Consider the following 18962-nt stretch of genomic DNA (forward strand, 5'->3'; position numbering starts at 1 on the left):
GGGGCTGATTCAGGGCATCCGAAAGCGCTGGTCAAATCTTCACGTGCGTTTGCCCTCGTATCCGTGAGGGGTACCAGGACCGTAATGGAACCATCGCCAGAAGAATCAGCCCCAGTCGTCGCAGGAAAGTGTATACTCCGCGTGCTTGCCTGTTGGTTCGGGGGAGAGTGGGCCCTAGAAAGGAACCGTCGCCCCCTTCACTCCGTTAGTTAAAAAATAAAAATTTACAGAAAATTCAAAAATAAAATAAAAATGGTGGGGTCTGAAGCCAGACCCAAGTGCCTCCTACAGACACTAAGGCCGGGTTCACAGAGTTAACCAGCCCTATCAACGCACTGCAGAGTACTGCAGTGTGCAGGCGCCGGAAGAGCTTCTTCAGGATCCCCATGTGATGGGCCAGGCCCCAAAACTGCATCATTTCAACTGCGTCTACAGGAGACCAGTTAGAATATGATGAACCGAGATTTTGTGCCAAAATTGAGGGGCATATAAATTAGTTTGGCCCACCATGAGGTTAACAAAATCCTCAGAGAAAAAGACTTTGAAAAAGTTTAGTTCTGTCAGGCCGGTAGTGTCAAACTTGATTCCTGATTCTGTCACAAAATCAGGAATCAGTGGCTAGTAATTTTCAGGGGGCGAGGTCCATACGGGGTCTGCAATGGGGTGCGCTGTTTCAGCTTCATCTTCTGGAATGGTGGGCGCTGCCTCATCTTCTGTCCTGGGAAGTCTGGGTGGTGGTTCCGCAGGACCCGAAGAGGATGAGGAATCCGAGAAAAAAAGAAATGTGGGATCCTCTCCCTCGCTATCAGTGTTGGAGACAAGGAGAGCATATGCCTCCTCCACTGAATAGCGCTGTTGGGACAAACGTGACGGGCAGGATTTTTTTTTTTTTTTTTTTTTTTTTTTTTTTAGGAGTATGGTGCTTGTATTAAGTACTTGATTTTTAACTGTGTATGTGTGTGGGGGGGATAGAGCTTGGTGTAAACTTGTCTGAAAATAGAAAGCTAAAAGAAAAAAAGAACCAGGAAGAAAGAAAATGTCTGTGAAAAGTGAAAAACAGCTGGCACAAGCTCTGATAAGTGAACTGTTTCACTTATCAAAGATCAGCAGCTGCTGGATGTACGCACGGGGGTGGTGCGGTTGGGGGGGTGAAAAAGAAAAATGGAAAACTGCAGGCACGAGCTCTGATAAGTGAACTGCGTCACTTATCAAAGTTAGGCGGCTACTGGATGTGCGCACGGAGGTGTCGCAAACGGGGGGGGTGACAAAGAAAAGTGAGCACGAGTGTTGATCAGTGAACTGCGTCCACAATCATTGCTCGGCAGCTGCTAAATGTGCGCACGGAGGCGGCGCAAAGGGGGGTGGAGGTGGGTAAAAAGAGGGGGAAACAGAAGGGGAATGGGGGGTTGGGGGGATTGGGCTGGATGAAGAGAGATCGAGCAGGGATCAGAGATCAACACTTACAGTTTTAGTCGCTCTTCTTTCTGTCTTCCCTCTTCTGTCTTCAGCAAGATTGTGGTGTCACAGGCTTCTGTGGCACCACAAGTCCCAGCACAGATCTAGCTGTGGGACAGCACTGCAGGAATCCTCAGCTAGTGTGAGGACCTGCAGTGTGGTCACAGACAGGTGACAGACAGGTCACAGAGCGGTCATATCACTGCTGTGACCTGACATTGGTGGGATTGATGATGACATCGATCCCACCAATCAGAGCTGGCCCTGCTGATGCCGTTGTTACTAGACACCGGCCTAAGATCGAAGCGCACAGCTCCTATCCTAGGCAGATCACTGGCAGGGAATAGCGAGGTCACACCGCAGCTGTACCCTATGAATGGCGTGATCGACGATTACATCAATCGTGCCAATCAGCAGCTTCAGGCCTTTCACTAGGCACCGACCTATGATCAGTGCTCTTACAGCACCGATCCTACACTGGTTCCGGCAGAGCACAGCGTGGTAACACCACGGCTGTGCCCTGCGATTGGCACGATCGATGTGATAGTCGATCACGCCAATCCAAGAGGTTTTCGCCGATGTCTGGCGTTGGTTTTTTGTGTGATCAGGATTTTGTGCTTTGCTGCGTTTTTTTGGACATAGAGCATGTCACTTCTTTCAGCGTTTTTGCTGCATTTTTTCAGTGTTTTTCACCCATTGACTTGAATGGGTGTTGGAAAAACGCTGCAAAAACGCACCAACTTACCCTTATACTAATCTCTGGGGCACTGAATGAACAAATAAATGCCAGTTCAAGAATTGCTGTAATTTTATTTTTTTACGCCATTCACTGGGTCAGTACGCTTACAGCGATACCAGACTTATATAGGGTTTTTATGTTTTGCTACTATTACACCATAAAAAAAACAGGATTTACTTTCAACAAAAAAAATTATCTTTCAGCATCATGTTTTGAGAGATACAACTTTTTTTTATTTTATTTTTAGGCCAACAGAGCTGTGGCTTGGGTTTTTTTGAGGGATGACTTAAAAGTTTTTATTGGTACCATTATGGGTTACAATAATATCTTAGATATTCGTGAACCTAAAATGCACACAAAAAAAGTTGTTGTTTTTTTAAACACCATTTACCATGCTGTATAAGTGATATTCTTTACATCAGCACGATTATGGTGATGCCACATTTATATACGTTTTGCTACTTTTGGACAATGCTCTTTGTTTTTTTAGAAAAATTAAACATTTGTTTTCACATCGCAATATTCTGTGATTTATAACTTAAAAACAGTTTGTGTTTTTATGTATTTATTTTACGGTGTTTTCTTAAGGGATTAAATTATGTGAAAGTTTTATAGATCTGGTAGTACCAGGTGATAAATATGTGGGTTTATTTTTCTTTAATATAAATGTGATTTTATGGGCAAAACACTAACATTTTTTGTTTTTTTATTTTGTGGGGGGGGGCTATATTTTTAAAACTTTTTGTTAAACTATTTCTTACATTATCCCTCTATAGGACTTAAACTTTCACTGGCTTGATCAGCGATCCAGTATACTACAACACATGAGGCCTAACGGGTCACTATATCTGGCAGTATATCCTTGACCTCTGAAAGCAATGACAACCATTGGCTCCACTTGACTGCGTTGAAAGGGGCCGATGTGGTGAGGCAGGAAGCTCGGCTGCCAGTTGAGCCAAGCTCCCGAGGGGATGGTGGCGGGCTCAGCTCCCCTGCCCGCACAATCACCAAAACATACCAGTGCTTCCATTTGCAGTAACTCCTTCCCGAATAAAACAAACTATTATGTCTCAAGTAGGAAAGGTGTTAACTAGTAGTGAAGATACTGTGACGAAATCACTGGCAAAGTACTGAAGGGGAGGTATGTATCACTGCATTTTTTAGCTTCAATGATATGAACCTAGGCAAATGCTCCTGCACACGAAGAGCTGAGAGGGGTTAATAAGCTTTTTAGGGCTAGGTTGAGTGAACAGTGTAGAGTGGATGGGAGGCTGTTCACCATATCTCCACACCACCATGGAGTCCATAGGATAAATACACAGCCTTCTGGCTCATTCAGTGTTGGGTGTGCCTGGAGGTGCAAGCTCCAGCTATGTTTTCATGGTAAGGAAAGCTGAACCTTTTGTTGTTTATGAGCATGTGGATTCCCACAGCAAAAAGGACTGCCATATGTTATGTTTTTTGTTTTCCCGCTAGGCCAGAAACAAGCAGTGTTTATTTTGCGAATGCAGCACTGGTTTATGCAGCATCTTTAATAAACCAGTGGAAGATTTAAAGAGACAGCATTCCTGTGTCTACCTCTATGTGCAGCCAAGTGAGTTGATCTACCCTAATACTAAAAGGTGCCCGTTCCTTACCCTGTATTTAGTGAATGGTGAGAGAATAGAGGAGGGTTGAACTTCCTTAATATATTCCTCCCACTGTTTCCTGCATTATATAAATTGTTGCTAATCATAACAGGAATTTACTGAAGAGAAGAATATTAGGATGAGAAAGCAATCCTCGCACATTTACCTGGGTGTCTTCCGGAAAATTGAAAATACTGGGTATGACATCATCTCTTAGCCGCTTTGTTTGCCCAGTTGTGTCGAAACAACTTTGCTGAAAGTGGAGGCTACAGAGCCGCTGGTATCTGGAAGGCGTCCATAGCTCACCTGTGCTTGTTGCTCTTCTCATAGCACGACACCATTTATCCAACAAGGCAGGATTTGACCTTGGAAACCTTCCACAGATCACAAACAAAACAAAAGTATTTTTATTAAGAATATCCTTCAAATAAAAAAAAAAAAAAAAAAGAGAACATTCTTAAATTTCACAGGCCCTGTCTCTTGGCAATGTTAATGGAATAGTGGCCATACATACTGTTCTCTTTATTTTCAGTCATTTACTTTTTTTCTCTCACTAAGTATCCAAGCGCAGTCCAGCAGTCCCTTAGACAATGAATGTCGCAGAGACGCACATTCTCAACCTCTATTCTATTCAGAATAGCCAGGTATGTCTTTCTCTGAAACACAGAAGCATTTTGAAGAAAACATAGCTTCAAGAGCATGCATGTGTGTACATAGGGAGATATAGCAATCATTTGGAAGAGAAGGGTCGAGACCTGTCAATCACCTGGAGCAGGGCAGAAAGTAGCCAGACTAGTCAGGACACTTTCTATAGATTCTGGTCAGATCTTCAAACTATGCTTTCTCTGAAGTACTGCTGTGCTACAGAGACAGCCATACCTTTGGGCCGCATGCAGCCGGGATCCGGCTCACAGCGAGCGCTTTGGGCCGAGTGCAGCCGGGATCCGGCTCACAGCGAGCGCTTTGGGCCGCGTGCAGCCGGGATCCGGCTCACAACGCGCCGTTCGGGCTGCGTGCAGCAGGTCTCTGGTTCATAGCGCGCGGTTCAGGCTGCGTGCAGCAGGGCTCTGGTTCATAGCTCGCGCTTTGGGCCGCGTGCAGCAGGGCTCTGGTCCACAGCGCGTGGTTCGGGCTGCGTGCAGTAGGGCTCTGGTTCATAGTGCGCGGTTCGGGCTGCGTGCAGCCGGGCTCTGGTTCAAAGCGAGCGCTTTGGGTCACGTGCAGCAGGGTTCTGGTTCACAGCGTGCGGTTCGGGCTCTGGTTCATAGCGCGCGCTTTGGGCCGCGTGCAGCCAGGACCTGGTTCATAGCGCGCGCTTTGGGCCGCGTGCAGCCAGGACCTGGTTCATAGCGCGCGCTTTGGGCCGCGTGCAGCCAGGACCTGGTTCATAGCGCGCGCTTTGGGCCGCATGCAGCCAGGATCTGGTTCATAGCGCGCGCTTTGGGCTGCGTGCAGCCGGGATCCGGTTCACAGCGCGTGGTTTGGTTCCCTGTTATGAATGGGTCACCGAGGAGGAAAAAAGCAACACACACTAAGTCTCAGAAAACCAGAGAGGTTGGTAACTATGCAGACTGCAGAGCCCTGATCTTAACACATAACTAGAAGCAGTCGTGGAGCGTGCCTACGGTGGTCCTGGACGCCTCGTCACAACCAGAGAGCTAAATAAGCCTAAAGTAAGAAAAGAAGAAAACTAACTCCCCAGAGCAGACCCCAAAGGAAAGACAGCCCCCCACATGTATTGACGGTGAAGCAAGATGAAAACACAAACAAAGTCAGAAAAATAGGCTGAGCAAACGATGGGGCCAAACTAACTTGAAAGGACAGGAAAGGAAAGATACTGTCTGCAATCTGCCAAAAAACCCTACCAAAAATAATGTCCAACGCTTCTGATAACAAAATTAACCCTGAAGTCACTAGACTTCTCCCACTATATCAGCACTCTGAAATATTCTGAGACAGAGCAAAAAGAGGCCAATCTAATAAAGGACAAAAAGGCAAATTGGCACATACAGATAAATAAGGCCTGTTTCACACTTCCGTTTTTGTGTCCGCCAAACGGATCCGTTTCCGTTTTTTTGACGGAAACTGATGCCAACGGATCCGTTTTTTTAAAAACGGATCCGTTTTTTTGACGGATCCGCGGTAACCGTAATGGAAGTCTATGGGACAAAAAAAACGGATCCTGCAAAAAATGGCGGATCCGTTTTTTTACGGAAAACAACGGATTTTGACGGATTTGAAAAAACGGAAGTGTGAAACAGGCCTAAGAGTGGAAATTCAGCACAGCCCAGTCGGGCTGGCTGACCACACAAAAACTGAGTTGACCAACAAGAGCAAGTGTGAACATTAGCAAAAAACAAACTTGAGATGACTGGAGCAGAGCTGAAGTCCAAAACCTGAGAAACAGACAATCACCAGCAACAGGATAGGGCGTTGGCTGTCTTATATCCAGTCTGATACTCCAGAGATCCAATCACTATCCTCCTCGTCAGGTGGCAGACCATTACCAATTAAACTAACCTCACTACCTCCTGTCACTACCAGAGGGAGAACGGAAGGAGAACTCCCAGCTGGTGGAGCAGAAAATGAGCTCATAACAGTTCCCTTTTAGGTTTCAGGCTTGGTAAAAATAGACAAAAGATGGACGTTACCTGTGAAATGTTATTCCCTTCTCTCTGGCCTCCAGAGTGTACCGAGACTTGCAACCTGAGGCGGCACATGACACTGGCATGTTAATGGCGTCCTCTGAAATAAGAATAACATGCATTGTCAGTGGGAGCGGTAAAATAATACACAGTATATGGAAAGTAGATAAACTTCTTCCCAGATCTACCTACACACTTGTCCCAGGGGTTCGCTGGCATATTTTACCTAAATCATCACTATTCTCCGTAGTATAACTTTATACATCCCTAAGGCTGGGTTCATATTGCGTTCGGGGGCTGCGTTTAACACATCCGTTATACGTTGTCCATGTGGTTTCCGATAGGGTTTCGTCTTTGGAACGGAAGAAAAATTTCATAATGAAGAACTTTTCCCCTCCATTGTAAAAACTGTCAGACCCCAGACAGACCCCGCAGTAATCAGTGGGGGTCCTATCCTTATGTTTGAATCAGTAATGAAGAAAACAAATCTGATTGGCTCGTGAATTTCTCAGGAATTTGGTAAAAAATTGTGTTCCAATAAATATGTTCTTAAGTAGCCTGATTAAGTAAATGATGAGAAATATCTGGATGTTATTACGAATAATCAGCCATGTAAAAGGAGTCGGACCGAGGAAAGCCAGAAGCGCAGGATCCGAGCCTGGTGTACGGAATCCACAGCCCGGAGGAAGGACCGGCTCCTCTCCCCATGTCCCCAGTGATAGAACAATGATGGAACTCCATGGAGTGCTCTTGCTCTGGTATGTCTCCTGGAAATCCCTACATAATTTGACAACTGGGCGTTAGCAGTTTTCCTAACAAAGGGGCGTGTCTCTACAGTCCAGACAGCACTGATTGGCCAGTGAACCGGGACACGCCCACAGCTGGTGCCACCAGCTATACATGGCAGGATTTCCCAGAGAAGTGCAGGGTCAGCCTCTCCATTCCGAGGGTGGCCAATAGTTATGTAACCGCCACCTAGCGCATAGCCAGCGGGGAACATGGAGGCAGCAGGGCTCCTCAGCGCTGTGCGCGGTCCTGTGCTGCACACAGAGCAGGGTAACCCGCCGCTGACTCCGGCATCCTGCACAATAACAGCTGGCAATGTAACTCTACAGCGTCCACACGTCAGCTACATTACGGCTACAAACTTCACCACAAACCTTACAGGAGAGGCTCCACCGTCTACCAACCAAAATATGGCCGCCACACAACACACAGGGAGGGCAACCTGCCCACACACTGAAGCCTCTGCTCTGTGCTTCCAGGAGTAAATATGGCGCTCGAGACGGCTACTTCCTGAACCAATAGGAAGTGATGACGTTAACCATAGAGTGCGCCCAGAGCGCCGTCCTCTCCTACGTCTGAGGACTCGCGCCAATGTCATGACGTCCACTTGAGGGGCGGAGTTTTGGTTGAACAGTTGGCGCGTGTTTTTTTGTGCGGTTCGTCAGTCAGTGCCATTCTGCGGTGCGGGAGCCTTACGTCATATACTGCTGCGGACTCAGGCCTTCGGTATACAGGTATAGAGGAGTTCTGCGCCGTGAATGCAGTGCCGGAGAGGGAGATATGCTGTGTGGGTGACATGAAGCCAGCAGCTTTACCAGGCGGAGAGGCTGCAGGTCACCATGTCGTGAGTGGGTCTTCTAGCGCAGTCAGCAGAGCTCTGAACCTGCTGGCTTTCTGGGAGCGCACATTGTCTCCCGTTAAATGGGCTGTTCGCAGAATGACCCCGGGATTCCGCATAATTAAAGGGGTTGTCCACTACGAGGACGCTCCTTCTGTTTGTCCCCAATGTTATACTCGCCTCCCATGACAGCACCATTCCAGCGGTGTCCGCACTCGCGCTTCCGGGTCTCGTGAGGTTATGTCACGGTCTTCGGACCTATTGACCATGATCAGGGCCGCCGCTGTTGGTCTGTCACTTCCTCCTGATTGTTTTGCCTGAAGGCGGGGACAGTGACACCAGCGCTGACTGGACCCAGGGTTCACTTGTCACAACAACAACCACCACACAAGACACCCAGAAATGTGCGTGCAGACAATGCTGTAGCGCCATCGGAGGTGCTTTTACTTGTGGGCAAACATGAGGCTTGAGAAGGGGTAGTTGACATCCCCTTTAAGTCCCCATACACAATAGACTGCCGCCAAGTTCAGGCGAGAGTCTATGTATGGGGACCATAACTGATGTGTGGGAGATTGGGGTCTGGTGTTCCCACTGACTGCAATCCCCCCCCCCCCCCCGAGACGTCTGTCAGCGTGACTCTCTTAGGCCTCTTTCACACATCTGTTTTTTTTTTACGTTAGTCACAATCCGTCGAATCGATAGATCCGTCGCAGATTGTGAAAAACTGGTGTAACGGATCCGTTTTTTCTTCCGTCTTTCGACGGATCAGTTTTTAAAAACACCCAGACAGATAGATATGGGATAGATAGATATATCTATAGATATAACCAGTGGCGGATTATAATGAGGTCAATTTGGGCAGTTGCCCCGGGCCTAGTGGGGTTAAGGGGCCCACAGCCCAGGCCAGTAAATTGCCCCATTATAATCCGCCACCGCGCAGGGCCGGATTATAGGCAGAGCAGGCGGGGCTTCAGCCCCGGGGCCCCCACCACAAGAGCTTCTAAGGGGGCCCCCACCACATTCCTGCTGGCTGCTGCAATGGCACTCCATCTTCTCCCCACCTAAAAGTGAGTGACCGTGGGGGCGGCATTATGTGCTCTGCTACCAGCAGCATCTACAAGTAGCGTGAACGCTGATGCTGCTGGTAGCGTGCAAAGGCTTGTGATGAGATCACAGGAGGTAAGGTGTCAGGGCCCCCGATCATGTGACCCCTGTCTCCTCCCCTCCTGTGACCTCATCACAGGTCCTGTGCGCACAGAGCACTGAGAGCAGCCATGTATGTGGAGTGCGGCTCTGCGGGTGGAGGTCGGTGCCGGAGGCTCCATTATTCTCTATGTGGAGTGCGGCTCTGCGGGTGGAGGTCGATGCCGGAGGCTCCATTATTCTCTATGTGGAGTGCGGCTCTGCGGGTAGAGGTCAGTGCTGGAGGCTCCATTATTCTCTATGTGGAGTGTGGCTCTGCGGGTGGAGGTCGGTGCTGGAGGCTCCATTATTCTCTATGTGGAGTGCGGCTCTGCGGGTGGAGGTCGGTGCTGGAGGCTCCATTATTCTCTATGTGGAGGTCGGTGCTGGAGGCCCCATTATTCTCTATGTGGAGTGTGGCTCTGCGGGTGGAGGTCAGTGCTGGAGGCCCCATTATTCTCTATGTGGAGTGCGGCTCTGCGGGTGGAGGTCAGTGCTGGAGGCTCCATTATTCTCTATGTGGAGTGTGGCTCTGCGGGTGGAGGTCAGTGCTGGAGGCTCCATTATTCTCTATGTGGAGTGTGGCTCTGCGGGTGGAGGTCGGTGCTGGAGGCTCCATTATTCTCTATGTGGAGGTCGGTGCTGGAGGCTCCATTATTCTCTATGTGGAGGTCGGTGCTGGAGGCCCCATTATTCTCTATGTGGAGTGTGGCTCTGCGGGTGGAGGTCAGTGCTGGAGGCTCCATTATTCTCTATGTGGAGTGCGGCTCTGCGGGTTGAGGTCAGTGCTGGAGGCTCCATTATTCTCTATGTGGAGTGCGGCTCTGCGGGTGGAGGTCGGTGCTGGAGGCTCCATTATTTTCTTTGTGGAGTGCGGCTCTGCGGGTGGAGGTCGGTGCTGGAGGCCCCATTATTCTCTATGTAGAGTGTGGCTCTGCGGGTGGAGGTCGGTGCTGGAGGCCCCATTATTCTCTATGTAGAGTGTGGCTCTACGATTCGTGACCCCCGTCACGTGACGAGGGGGGCCCACAGAGTCTGAACTGCCCCGGGCCCTGGCTACCCTTAATCCACCCCTGGATATAACCATACATATATCTATGGATGTATCTATCTTTTGATATATCTATGGATAGAAATAGATAAATAATAGCAAGGCCAATGCTTATTAATGAACAACATGTTTTTGTTAAAAAAAAAAAAAAAAAAAATGGCATGGGCTCCCGTGTAATTTTCTACTCTAGAGAGGGAATGCCGTGGCCCCTTCCCAGCCTATGAATATCAGCCCACAGTTGTCTGCATAGCCTTTACTGCCTATTAAAATAGGGGGACCCAAAAAAAAAGGATGTGGGGTCCCCCTATATTTTATAGCCAGAAAGGCTATGCAGACAGCTGCGGGCTAATATTCATAGCCTAGGAAGGGGCCCTGGATATTCCCCCTCCTTCCCGGCTACAAATACCGGCCCACAGCCGCCCCAGAAATGGCGCATCTCTAAGATGCGCCAATTCTGGCACTTAGCCTCTCTCTTCCACTGCCGTGTAGCGGTGGCATATGGTGTAGTAAGGGGTTAATGTCACCTTGCTATTGTAAGGTGACATTAAGCCCAGTTAATAATGGAGAGGCGTCAGTAAGACGCCTATCCATTATTAATCTATTAATAAAGGGTTAAAAAAACACACAAGAATAAAGTATTTTAATGAAATAAAACATGACACATTTTTTCAAAATTTTTATTGTACGCCTATCCAGTTGAAGCCATTGATCACCTGCAAAAAATAAATAAAAAAACAAACCAACAATATACTCCCTGTCCAACGTAATCCCATTAATAATGATTGTCCCACGACGATCTCCCCTATAGAGCTGTCGCATCTGCAGATTTGACCTCTCTATAGGCCTCCGATGACACACTGACCGGAGATAACCCTCCAGCAGTGTGTTATCGGAGATAAGCCTCTCGCTTTACGGCACTGCAGCGTGAGAAAATGTTCACGCTGTAGTGCCGCAAAGTGACAGGTGAACTCCGGTGACCTGTCGGCGGAGTGATACAATGCAGAGGATTATCTCCGTCATTGTATCACTGGAGCCCCTGGAGAGCTGTCGCATCAGCTGATGTAGAGAAAAAAAAGGGGCTTACCAGCTCACTTGAAAACAGCCTGTGGTGTGTGGGAGCAAGGAATCAAGTCATCCAGCGTGTTTATTACTCCAGAAAAAAAGAAAAAATTCCAGCTACTATAAGATCCATTTATTGAGTGAAAAGTAAGACAGAGTTCACATGATAGTCTCTATTACGCGTTTCGAACACCCACACTGTGTTCTTTATCAAAAAGGTGAGTGTTCGAAACGCGTAATAGACTATCATGTGAACTCTGTCTTACTTTTCACTCAATAAATGGATCTTATAGTAGCTGGAATTTTTTCTTTTTTTCTGCATCAGCTGATGTGGCAGCTCTCCACGGGAGATCGTCATGGGACATTCGTATTAATTGGACTACGTCGGACACAGGGAGTATATTGTTGGGTTATTTTAATTTTTTTTTTTTTTACAGGTGATCAAGGGCTTCGGGGATTAGGTGTAGATGGTGAGTATGGACTGTCTGGTTTTTTACATTTCGCATGTTAACCGGATGATGGAACTACTACTGTCCCATCATTGACTTATGTGTCGATCAATCACTGTCACTATAGCAGGCATAGCCCGACGGGACTTGTAGTCCCTTTGGACGATGCCTGCATACACACACATACACGCATAGCCCCGCAGACCCCCTACATGCACGTAGCCCGCACACAGTGTCGGAGCATGCGCAGTTAAAAAGATGGAATCCGTCTCCGGATTCCGTCACTTGTCGGACAGCTATGGATCTGTCGCCCATAGGCTTCCATTCTAGCAAAAATCGGACAGCGACAGATCCGTCGCTGTTCGATTTTTCAACGTCGACTAAAAAATGTTCGTATGTCCGTTGTCTACGTCCGACGGACAAAGAATTTCAGACAGATCCGTCGAACGACGGATGAAACGTGCGGCAATCCGTTGCTAATACAAGTCATTGAGAAAAAAACTGATCCAGCGGCATCAGTCGCTGGATCCGTTTTTTTCAAAATTAGACAGATTGTGACTGATGGCAAAAAACTGATGTGTGAAAGAGGCCTTAAGGCCCCTTGACATTTAGCGATGCACCAGCGATCCCGACAACGATATGACCCGGTCAGGATCGCTAAATGGTTGCTAGTGAGCTGCCACACAGGCAGATCTCACAGCGATGCAGCAGCGATACAGCGGTCGTTACTTACCTTTCAGACGCGGCGATCCTGACGTCCACGCGTCGCTCGTCGGTGCCAGCAGGAAGCGCCCAACGAGAAATGGAGCTACGCGATCAGCGACAGACAGCGAGGGAGCCGGTCGGAGGTAAGTATCACACCTGTTGAGGGCAGAGTAAAGTACTGCAGTGCGTAGCCTCCGGACCTCTCTGACCTTTCCCGGCGCATGTGCACTGCAGTACTCTGCTCTGCCCGCAATAGGGCAGATAAAGTACGCCTGCGATCAACGATAGCCAGCGGGAGGCCGGGTCAGAGGTAAGTGTCACATGTAGCAAGATCGCTAGCGATATCGCTGTTGCGTCACAAAATCGGTGACACTTTAGCGATCTCGCTATGTGTGAAGGGGGCTTAACTCTGAGGCAGCAGATTACAGGGACATGGGAAAGTGTGAGTTCATTTACTGTGACAGCTAGATCAGGTAGGGAAGATCTGCGAGATGGAGGAAAGATAATTAGTTCAGATTTGTCCACATTGAGTTTGAGGAAGCGAGAGAAGAAGGAGAATATGGCTGATACACTCTGGAGAGCAGAGAGGTGACATCTGGGCCAGAGGTAAATCTGAGTGTCATCAGCATATAGATGGTACTGTAAGTCATAGGACTTTGAGTTGTCAGAGGCCAAGGGTATAGATTGAGAAAAGAAGGGGTCCTAGAGCAGAGCCTTGAGGGACACCAATAGAGAGGGGGCGAGATGAAGCTGTAGTATGGGAGTAGGAAATGCTAAGTGTGCGGTTGCTAAGGTGTGAGGAGATCCAGGATAGGGCAAGCTCTTTGACACCAAAGGAAGAGAGGATCTGTAGTAGGAGGCAGTGGCCATCAGTGTCGAAAGCAGAGGACAGGTCTAGAAGGATTATAGAGAATTGTCTGTTAGCTTTGGCTGTAAGTAAGTCGTTTGTAAATTTGGTCAGGGCAGTGTCAGTGGAATGGTGGGGACGGAAACCAGATTCTAGGTTGTCGAAGAGTGAGTTAGATGCAAAGTGAGAGGAAAGTCCAGCGTGGACATGCTGATAAAAGAATTTGGAAGCAAATGAGAGCAAATATATGGGGACATGGCTGGACATAGTGCTCGTTTCAAGGGATGGCTTTTTGAGGATAGGTTTGATTGTGGCATGTTTGAAAGCAGAGGGGAAGGTACCAGAAGTTAGTGATAGGTTCAAGAGATGGGTTAGGGATGGGATAAGAGTGGTGGTGTGGTTGGGGAGGAGGTGTGATGGGATGGGGTCAAGCGCACAAGTGGTGAGGTGTGATTTGTAGAGAAGATGAGCAAGCTCAGTGATTTTGGAGAGGGAAGTTATGGGGTTAGAGCATTGGTCTGGTATACAAAGGGGTTGTGGTGATTGGACAGCAAAGACTTGCCTTGTTTGCTCTATCTTATTTTTGAAGTACGTGGCAAAGTCCTCGACGGAGATTAGGGAAGCCGGAGAGAGCAGTGGTGGGCGAAGGAGGGAGTTAAGTGTTGAACAACTGTTTGGGGTTGTGGGATAAGAAAGATACAAGGGATGTAAAGTAGGCCTGTTGAGCAGAGGTGAGAGCGGATTTGAATTCGAGTGTTGCTTGTTTGAGTGCAGTGAAATCATCTTGCGAACGCGTTTTCTTCCAACGTCTCTCTGCAATTCTGGATACTTGCCGTAGCTTTTTAGTGATGTTATTGTGCCAGGGTTGTCTATTGATTTGTGGGCCACTAACGTCTATGGAAGATAACTGATTGCCACACGATTGAGGCTACGTGCCCATAATCAAGAAATAACGTATTTTCTCTGCATCCAAAATGCTGTTGCAGATTTACCATCTCTGCTGCAGATTATTAACATGCTGCGGCTTGTAATACCGCACAGCGAGTCAGTTTACGCAGCGTTACATAGAAGCACAGTGGGCACAGGATTTCTATAAATCCCATCTACTCTGCTTGTAATGTAGAACTCGGCACAAGTGAGCTGCATCCAAAAAGCGCTGCTCTTTCTAATCGTGGGCACATACCCTAAAGGGGTTATCTGGGACTGTTAACTTTTTTTTTTTACTATGTGCCTAAGAATTGACAAGGTCGCGGTTGCCAACTACCTGCCTGTTGTCCCCAAAGCCGACTTCTGCCGGCTCACAGACCGCTCCTGCTGGCGATTCAGTGGCCTCCACTGAAATGACGTGACCAGAGCAGCTTCTTCCCTTCTGTTCTGTTGATGGCGCGTGACTGCGCTGCATAATACCATTAATACCACTGCATGATACCAGCAATCACACCACTTCGGCAGAGCTGTTCTATTGACGTGAATTGTCAGCAGGAGCAGACTGTGACTTCTCTGAGCCAGCGTCGGATAGAACAGGCAGGTAGTTGCCTCTGTTAACAACCACCTGCATGTTACTTGCTGCATCAATGCTGTGTTTCTAGGCATAGTGGACGATCAATGTTGTTGATGGTAATTGGCTGCAGCAGTTACATTATGGAATTACTCTTCGCTGCATGTAGATACAATGGTGCGCAGCTGAATATGGTCCCATATTTTATTTTAACTCATTGTTTGTTTTAATACCTGGCGCCGGTAACCCTGTAGATGTAGACGTGGTGTTCTAATGTCCCTTCATAAGATGGTGACACCACGAACTTTAGCAGTTTTCATTTTTTATTTCTTCCAGTGGTGTCATTGCTCTCTATATCCCCTGGTAGTGTTTGTTGTGACAGAGCTTTAGTAAGTGTTCATCAGGAAATCGTCCGTCATTTATTCCTGCCAGGGTTAGTTTACACTGCATTTTTTTGAATGGTTCAGCTCATGACATTGCTAGAAAATGCTCAAAACGCTGCCATCTGACGTACTATCCCATCCATGGAACCCAGGCCTCTATACCCATGGACGGGATAGTACGTCATAGCGATCAGCGGCGCTCACGTAGTGAGCGCCGCTGATCGCAGCCGGGTGTCAGCTGATTATCACAGCTGACACCCGGCACTATGTGTCAGGGGCGGTCACAGACCGCCCCCGACACGTTAACCCCTGGCACACTGCGATCAAACATGATCCCAATGTACCGGGGGTTTAGGGAAGCATCGGCAGGGAGGGGGCTCCCTCCTTTCTTCCCTGAGACCCCCGCAGCAGCGCAATGTGCAGCGCTGCTGTGGGGGCCTCCTTCCCTGCGGGTCCCCGGATCCAAAATGGCGGCGGGGGCCTGCAGGGAGGCGGCTTCCTCATGCCTGCAAAGCGCCGGCATGAGGAAGCCTTCACCACTGCCTGTGACAGTGCTGATCTGTGATGTGACACATAAGCGATCTGTTGCATGACAGTTATGTCCCCCCTGGGACATTTGTAATAAAGTTTAAAAAAAAAAAAAGTGTAAAAATAATTTATAAAAAAAAAAAATATATATTCCCTAATTCATTTTTTTGAAAAACAAAACAATAAAAGTACACATATTTAGTATCACCGTGTCCGTAACTACCCGCCCTATAAGACTGTCCCATTAGTTAACCCCTTTAGCGAACGCCTTAAAAAATAAAAAACAAAGCAAACAATAATGCTTTATTATCATACCGCCGAACAAAAAGTGCAATAACGCGCGATCAAAAAGACGGATATAAATAACCATGGTACCGCTGAAAACTTCATCTTGTCCCGCAAAAAACGAGCCACCATACAGCATCATCAGTGAAAAAATAAGTTATTGCTCGCAGAATAAAGTGATGCAAAAATAATTTTTTATATAATATTGTTTTTATTGCATAAAAGCGCCAAAACATAAAAAAAGACATAAATGAGGTATCGCTGTAATCGTACTGACTGGAAGAATAAAACCGCCTTATCAATTTTACCGCACACGGAACGGTGTAAACGCACCCCCCAAAAGAAGTTCTTGAAATTCTGTTTTTTGTTCATTCTGCGTCCCAAAAATCGGAATAAAAAGCGATCAAAAAATGTCACGTGCCAGAACATGATACCAATAAAAACGTCAACTCGTCCCGCAAAAAATAAGACCTCACATTACTCAGTGGGTCAAAATATGGAAAAATTATAGCTCTCAAAATGTGGTGATGCAAAAACTATTTTTACAATAAAAAGCGTCTTTTAGCGTGTGACAGCTGCCAAACATAAAAACCCGCCATATATAGTAAATCAAATCCCCCGTTATCACCACCTTAGTGAGGGAAAAATAATGAAATTAAAAAAATGTATTTATTTCCATTTTCTCATTAGGGTTAGAGGTGTGTTGGGGTTAGGGTTGGAGTTAGAATTGTGTGGTTTCCACTGTTTGGGCACATCAGGTGCTCTCCAAACGCAACATGGCGTCAGATCTCAATTCCAGCCAATTCTGCGTTGAAAAAGTCAAACAGTGCTCCTTCCCTTCCAAGCTCTGCTCTGCGCCCAAACAGTGTTTTACCCCCACATATGGGGTATCAGCATACTCAGGACAAATTGCAAAACAACTTTGGGGTCCAATTTCTCTTGTTGCCCTTAGGAAAATAAAAAATTGGGGGCAAAAACATCATTTTTGTGGAAAAAAAAATATTTTTTTTATTTTCACGCCCGGGCGTTATAAACTTCTGTGAAGCCCTTGGGGGTTCAAAATGCTTACCACACATCTAGATAAGTTCCTTGGGGGGGCCTAGTTTCCAAAATGGTGTCATTTGTGGGGGGGTTTCCACTGTTTTGGCACATCTGGGGCTTTCCAAACGTGACATGGCGTCCGATCTCAGTTCCAGCCATAAAAGTCAAATGGCTGAGCTCTTCCATGCGCCCAAATAGTGGTTTATCCCTACAACTTCTGTGAAGCCCTGGGAGGTTCAAAGTTCTCACCACACATCTAGATAAGTTCCTTGGGGGGGGGGTCTGGTTTCCAAATTGGTGTCATTTGTGGGGGTTTTCAACTGTTTTGGCACATCTGGGGCTCTCCAAACGTGACATGGCATCCGATCTGAATTCCAGCCAATTTTGCTTTGAAAAAGTCAAACGGTGCTCCTTCCCTTCTGAGCTCTGCCATGCGCCGAAACAGTGGTTTCCCCCCCACATATGGGGTATCAGCCTACTCAGGACAAATTGCACAACAACTTTTGGGGTCCAATTTCTCCTGTTACCCTTGGTAAAATAAAAAAAATTGGACCTGAAGTAATTTTTTTTTGTGAAAAAAAAGTTAAATGTTCATTTTTTTTTTTTTTTTTTACATTCAAAAAAATTCCTATGAAGCACTTGAAGGGTTAATAAACTTCTTGAATGTGGTTTTGAGCACCTCGAGGGGTGCAGTTTTTAGAATGGTGTCACTTTTGGGTATTTTCTGTCATATAGACCCCTCAAAGTGACTTCAAATGTGATGTGGTCCGTAAAAATAAAATTGTGTCGTAAAAATGAGAAATCGCTGGTCAACTTTTAACCCTTATAACTTCCTAACAAAAAAAAATTTTGGTTCCCAAATTGTGCTGATGTAAAGTAAACATATGTGAAATGTTGCTTATTAAGTTTTTTGTGTGCCGTATCTCTGTGATTTAAGGGCATAAAAATTCAAATTTGGGGGGGCGTGGCATGGCGAGCGAGGAGTGAGGACGCATGTAAGAGAGCTCCCGCTTCCGCACCGGTGACCGACCCGAACAGAGCCCAGCATACTCACCCCACCTTCCGATGTCGGCTAGGAGGACCAGGGGGAATACGCCCGCGGGCCCCTCAGCACCCGATAGCACTCCCGGAGGCATCTCCCGCTACCTTATAGGAGCGGGAAGAAGGAAGGCCGCGGGCGCCATGACAGGAGTGGAGACCGGAGCGCAGCAGGCCCCGCCGCCACCAGGAAGTAAGGTGCAGGCGGGAGGAGAGAGATCTGGTGAGACGGCAGACAGAAGGGGACCCCCTGGGAGGAACGGGGGCACATCCACGGGGGCCCAGCAGGCAGTGAGACTCTTCCCTCCAAATAAATCCTCTGGGGCCCAGGAGACCCGTCAATCACAGGGGCACCACGCGGATGGTTCCGCGCAGACACAGGTCGGCGGATCAGATAGGAACCCCGGGGGGATGAATGCAGAACCCCCCGCGTCAGAGAGGCGGCAGTGTCCCCCCAGACGTCGACATGGCCACCGCAGTTGTCCCTGCAGCACTAGGAGCAGCGGACCCCATGATGATGGACACTGCAGCATCAGATATACAAAATAATGCAACCCGCCGACCAGACGCACTCCCGACACCGCAACACGGGAGATCACCCTCTTCCACAACAGGGTGCTCCGCAACACCCATGGGAGCTGATTTCAGTCTATTATACAATAAGATAAAAGATATCCCGACGAAGCAGGATATGGAGCAGTACATTGCTCGTTTGGAATGCTCCTATAAGGCTGAACTTTCCGTACTAAGAGATGATATTCAACAATGTGGTGAGAAAGTGGAATCTCATGACCAGCTTAGTTAT

General features: G+C 47.6%; 2 protein-coding genes across 9 annotated transcripts in view; one reads left to right on the top strand and one right to left on the bottom strand.

Annotated features, from left to right (window-relative positions):
- Positions 1–7780, bottom strand: part of THAP9 (THAP domain containing 9) — a 79902-nt gene extending 72122 nt beyond the window's left edge. Inside the window, exons 1-3 of one of the 4 annotated variants that reach the window (XM_073551264.1) lie at positions 7628–7780; positions 6474–6567; positions 3989–4196 (exon numbers count right to left, since the gene is read on the bottom strand). In XM_073551264.1, coding sequence (XP_073407365.1) covers positions 3989–4196; positions 6474–6553 — 288 coding nt within the window. In that variant the 5' untranslated portion in view covers positions 6554–6567; positions 7628–7780. Of the gene's footprint in view, positions 1–3988; positions 4199–6473; positions 6568–7095; positions 7240–7627 lie in introns of those variants that run through there. The other 3 variants (XM_073551262.1, XM_073551263.1, XM_073551265.1) reach the window with 3 other exon arrangements.
- Positions 7781–7840: 60 nt separating this feature from the next.
- MCM10 (minichromosome maintenance 10 replication initiation factor) overlaps positions 7841–18962 on the top strand; it is a 118437-nt gene continuing 107315 nt past the window's right edge. For 2 of the 5 annotated variants that reach the window (XM_073551257.1, XM_073551258.1), the window contains exon 1: positions 8077–8097. In XM_073551257.1, the coding sequence (XP_073407358.1) occupies positions 8093–8097 (5 nt within the window). In that variant the 5' untranslated portion in view covers positions 8077–8092. Of the gene's footprint in view, positions 7988–8073; positions 8098–11820; positions 11854–18962 lie in introns of those variants that run through there. The other 3 variants (XM_073551260.1, XM_073551259.1, XM_073551261.1) reach the window with 3 other exon arrangements.

The sequence above is a fragment of the Dendrobates tinctorius genome, unplaced genomic scaffold (assembly GCF_039654945.1).
Source record: "Dendrobates tinctorius isolate UK_male_01 unplaced genomic scaffold, ASM3965494v1 ptg000174l, whole genome shotgun sequence".
Taxonomy (NCBI): Eukaryota; Metazoa; Chordata; class Amphibia; order Anura; family Dendrobatidae; genus Dendrobates; species Dendrobates tinctorius.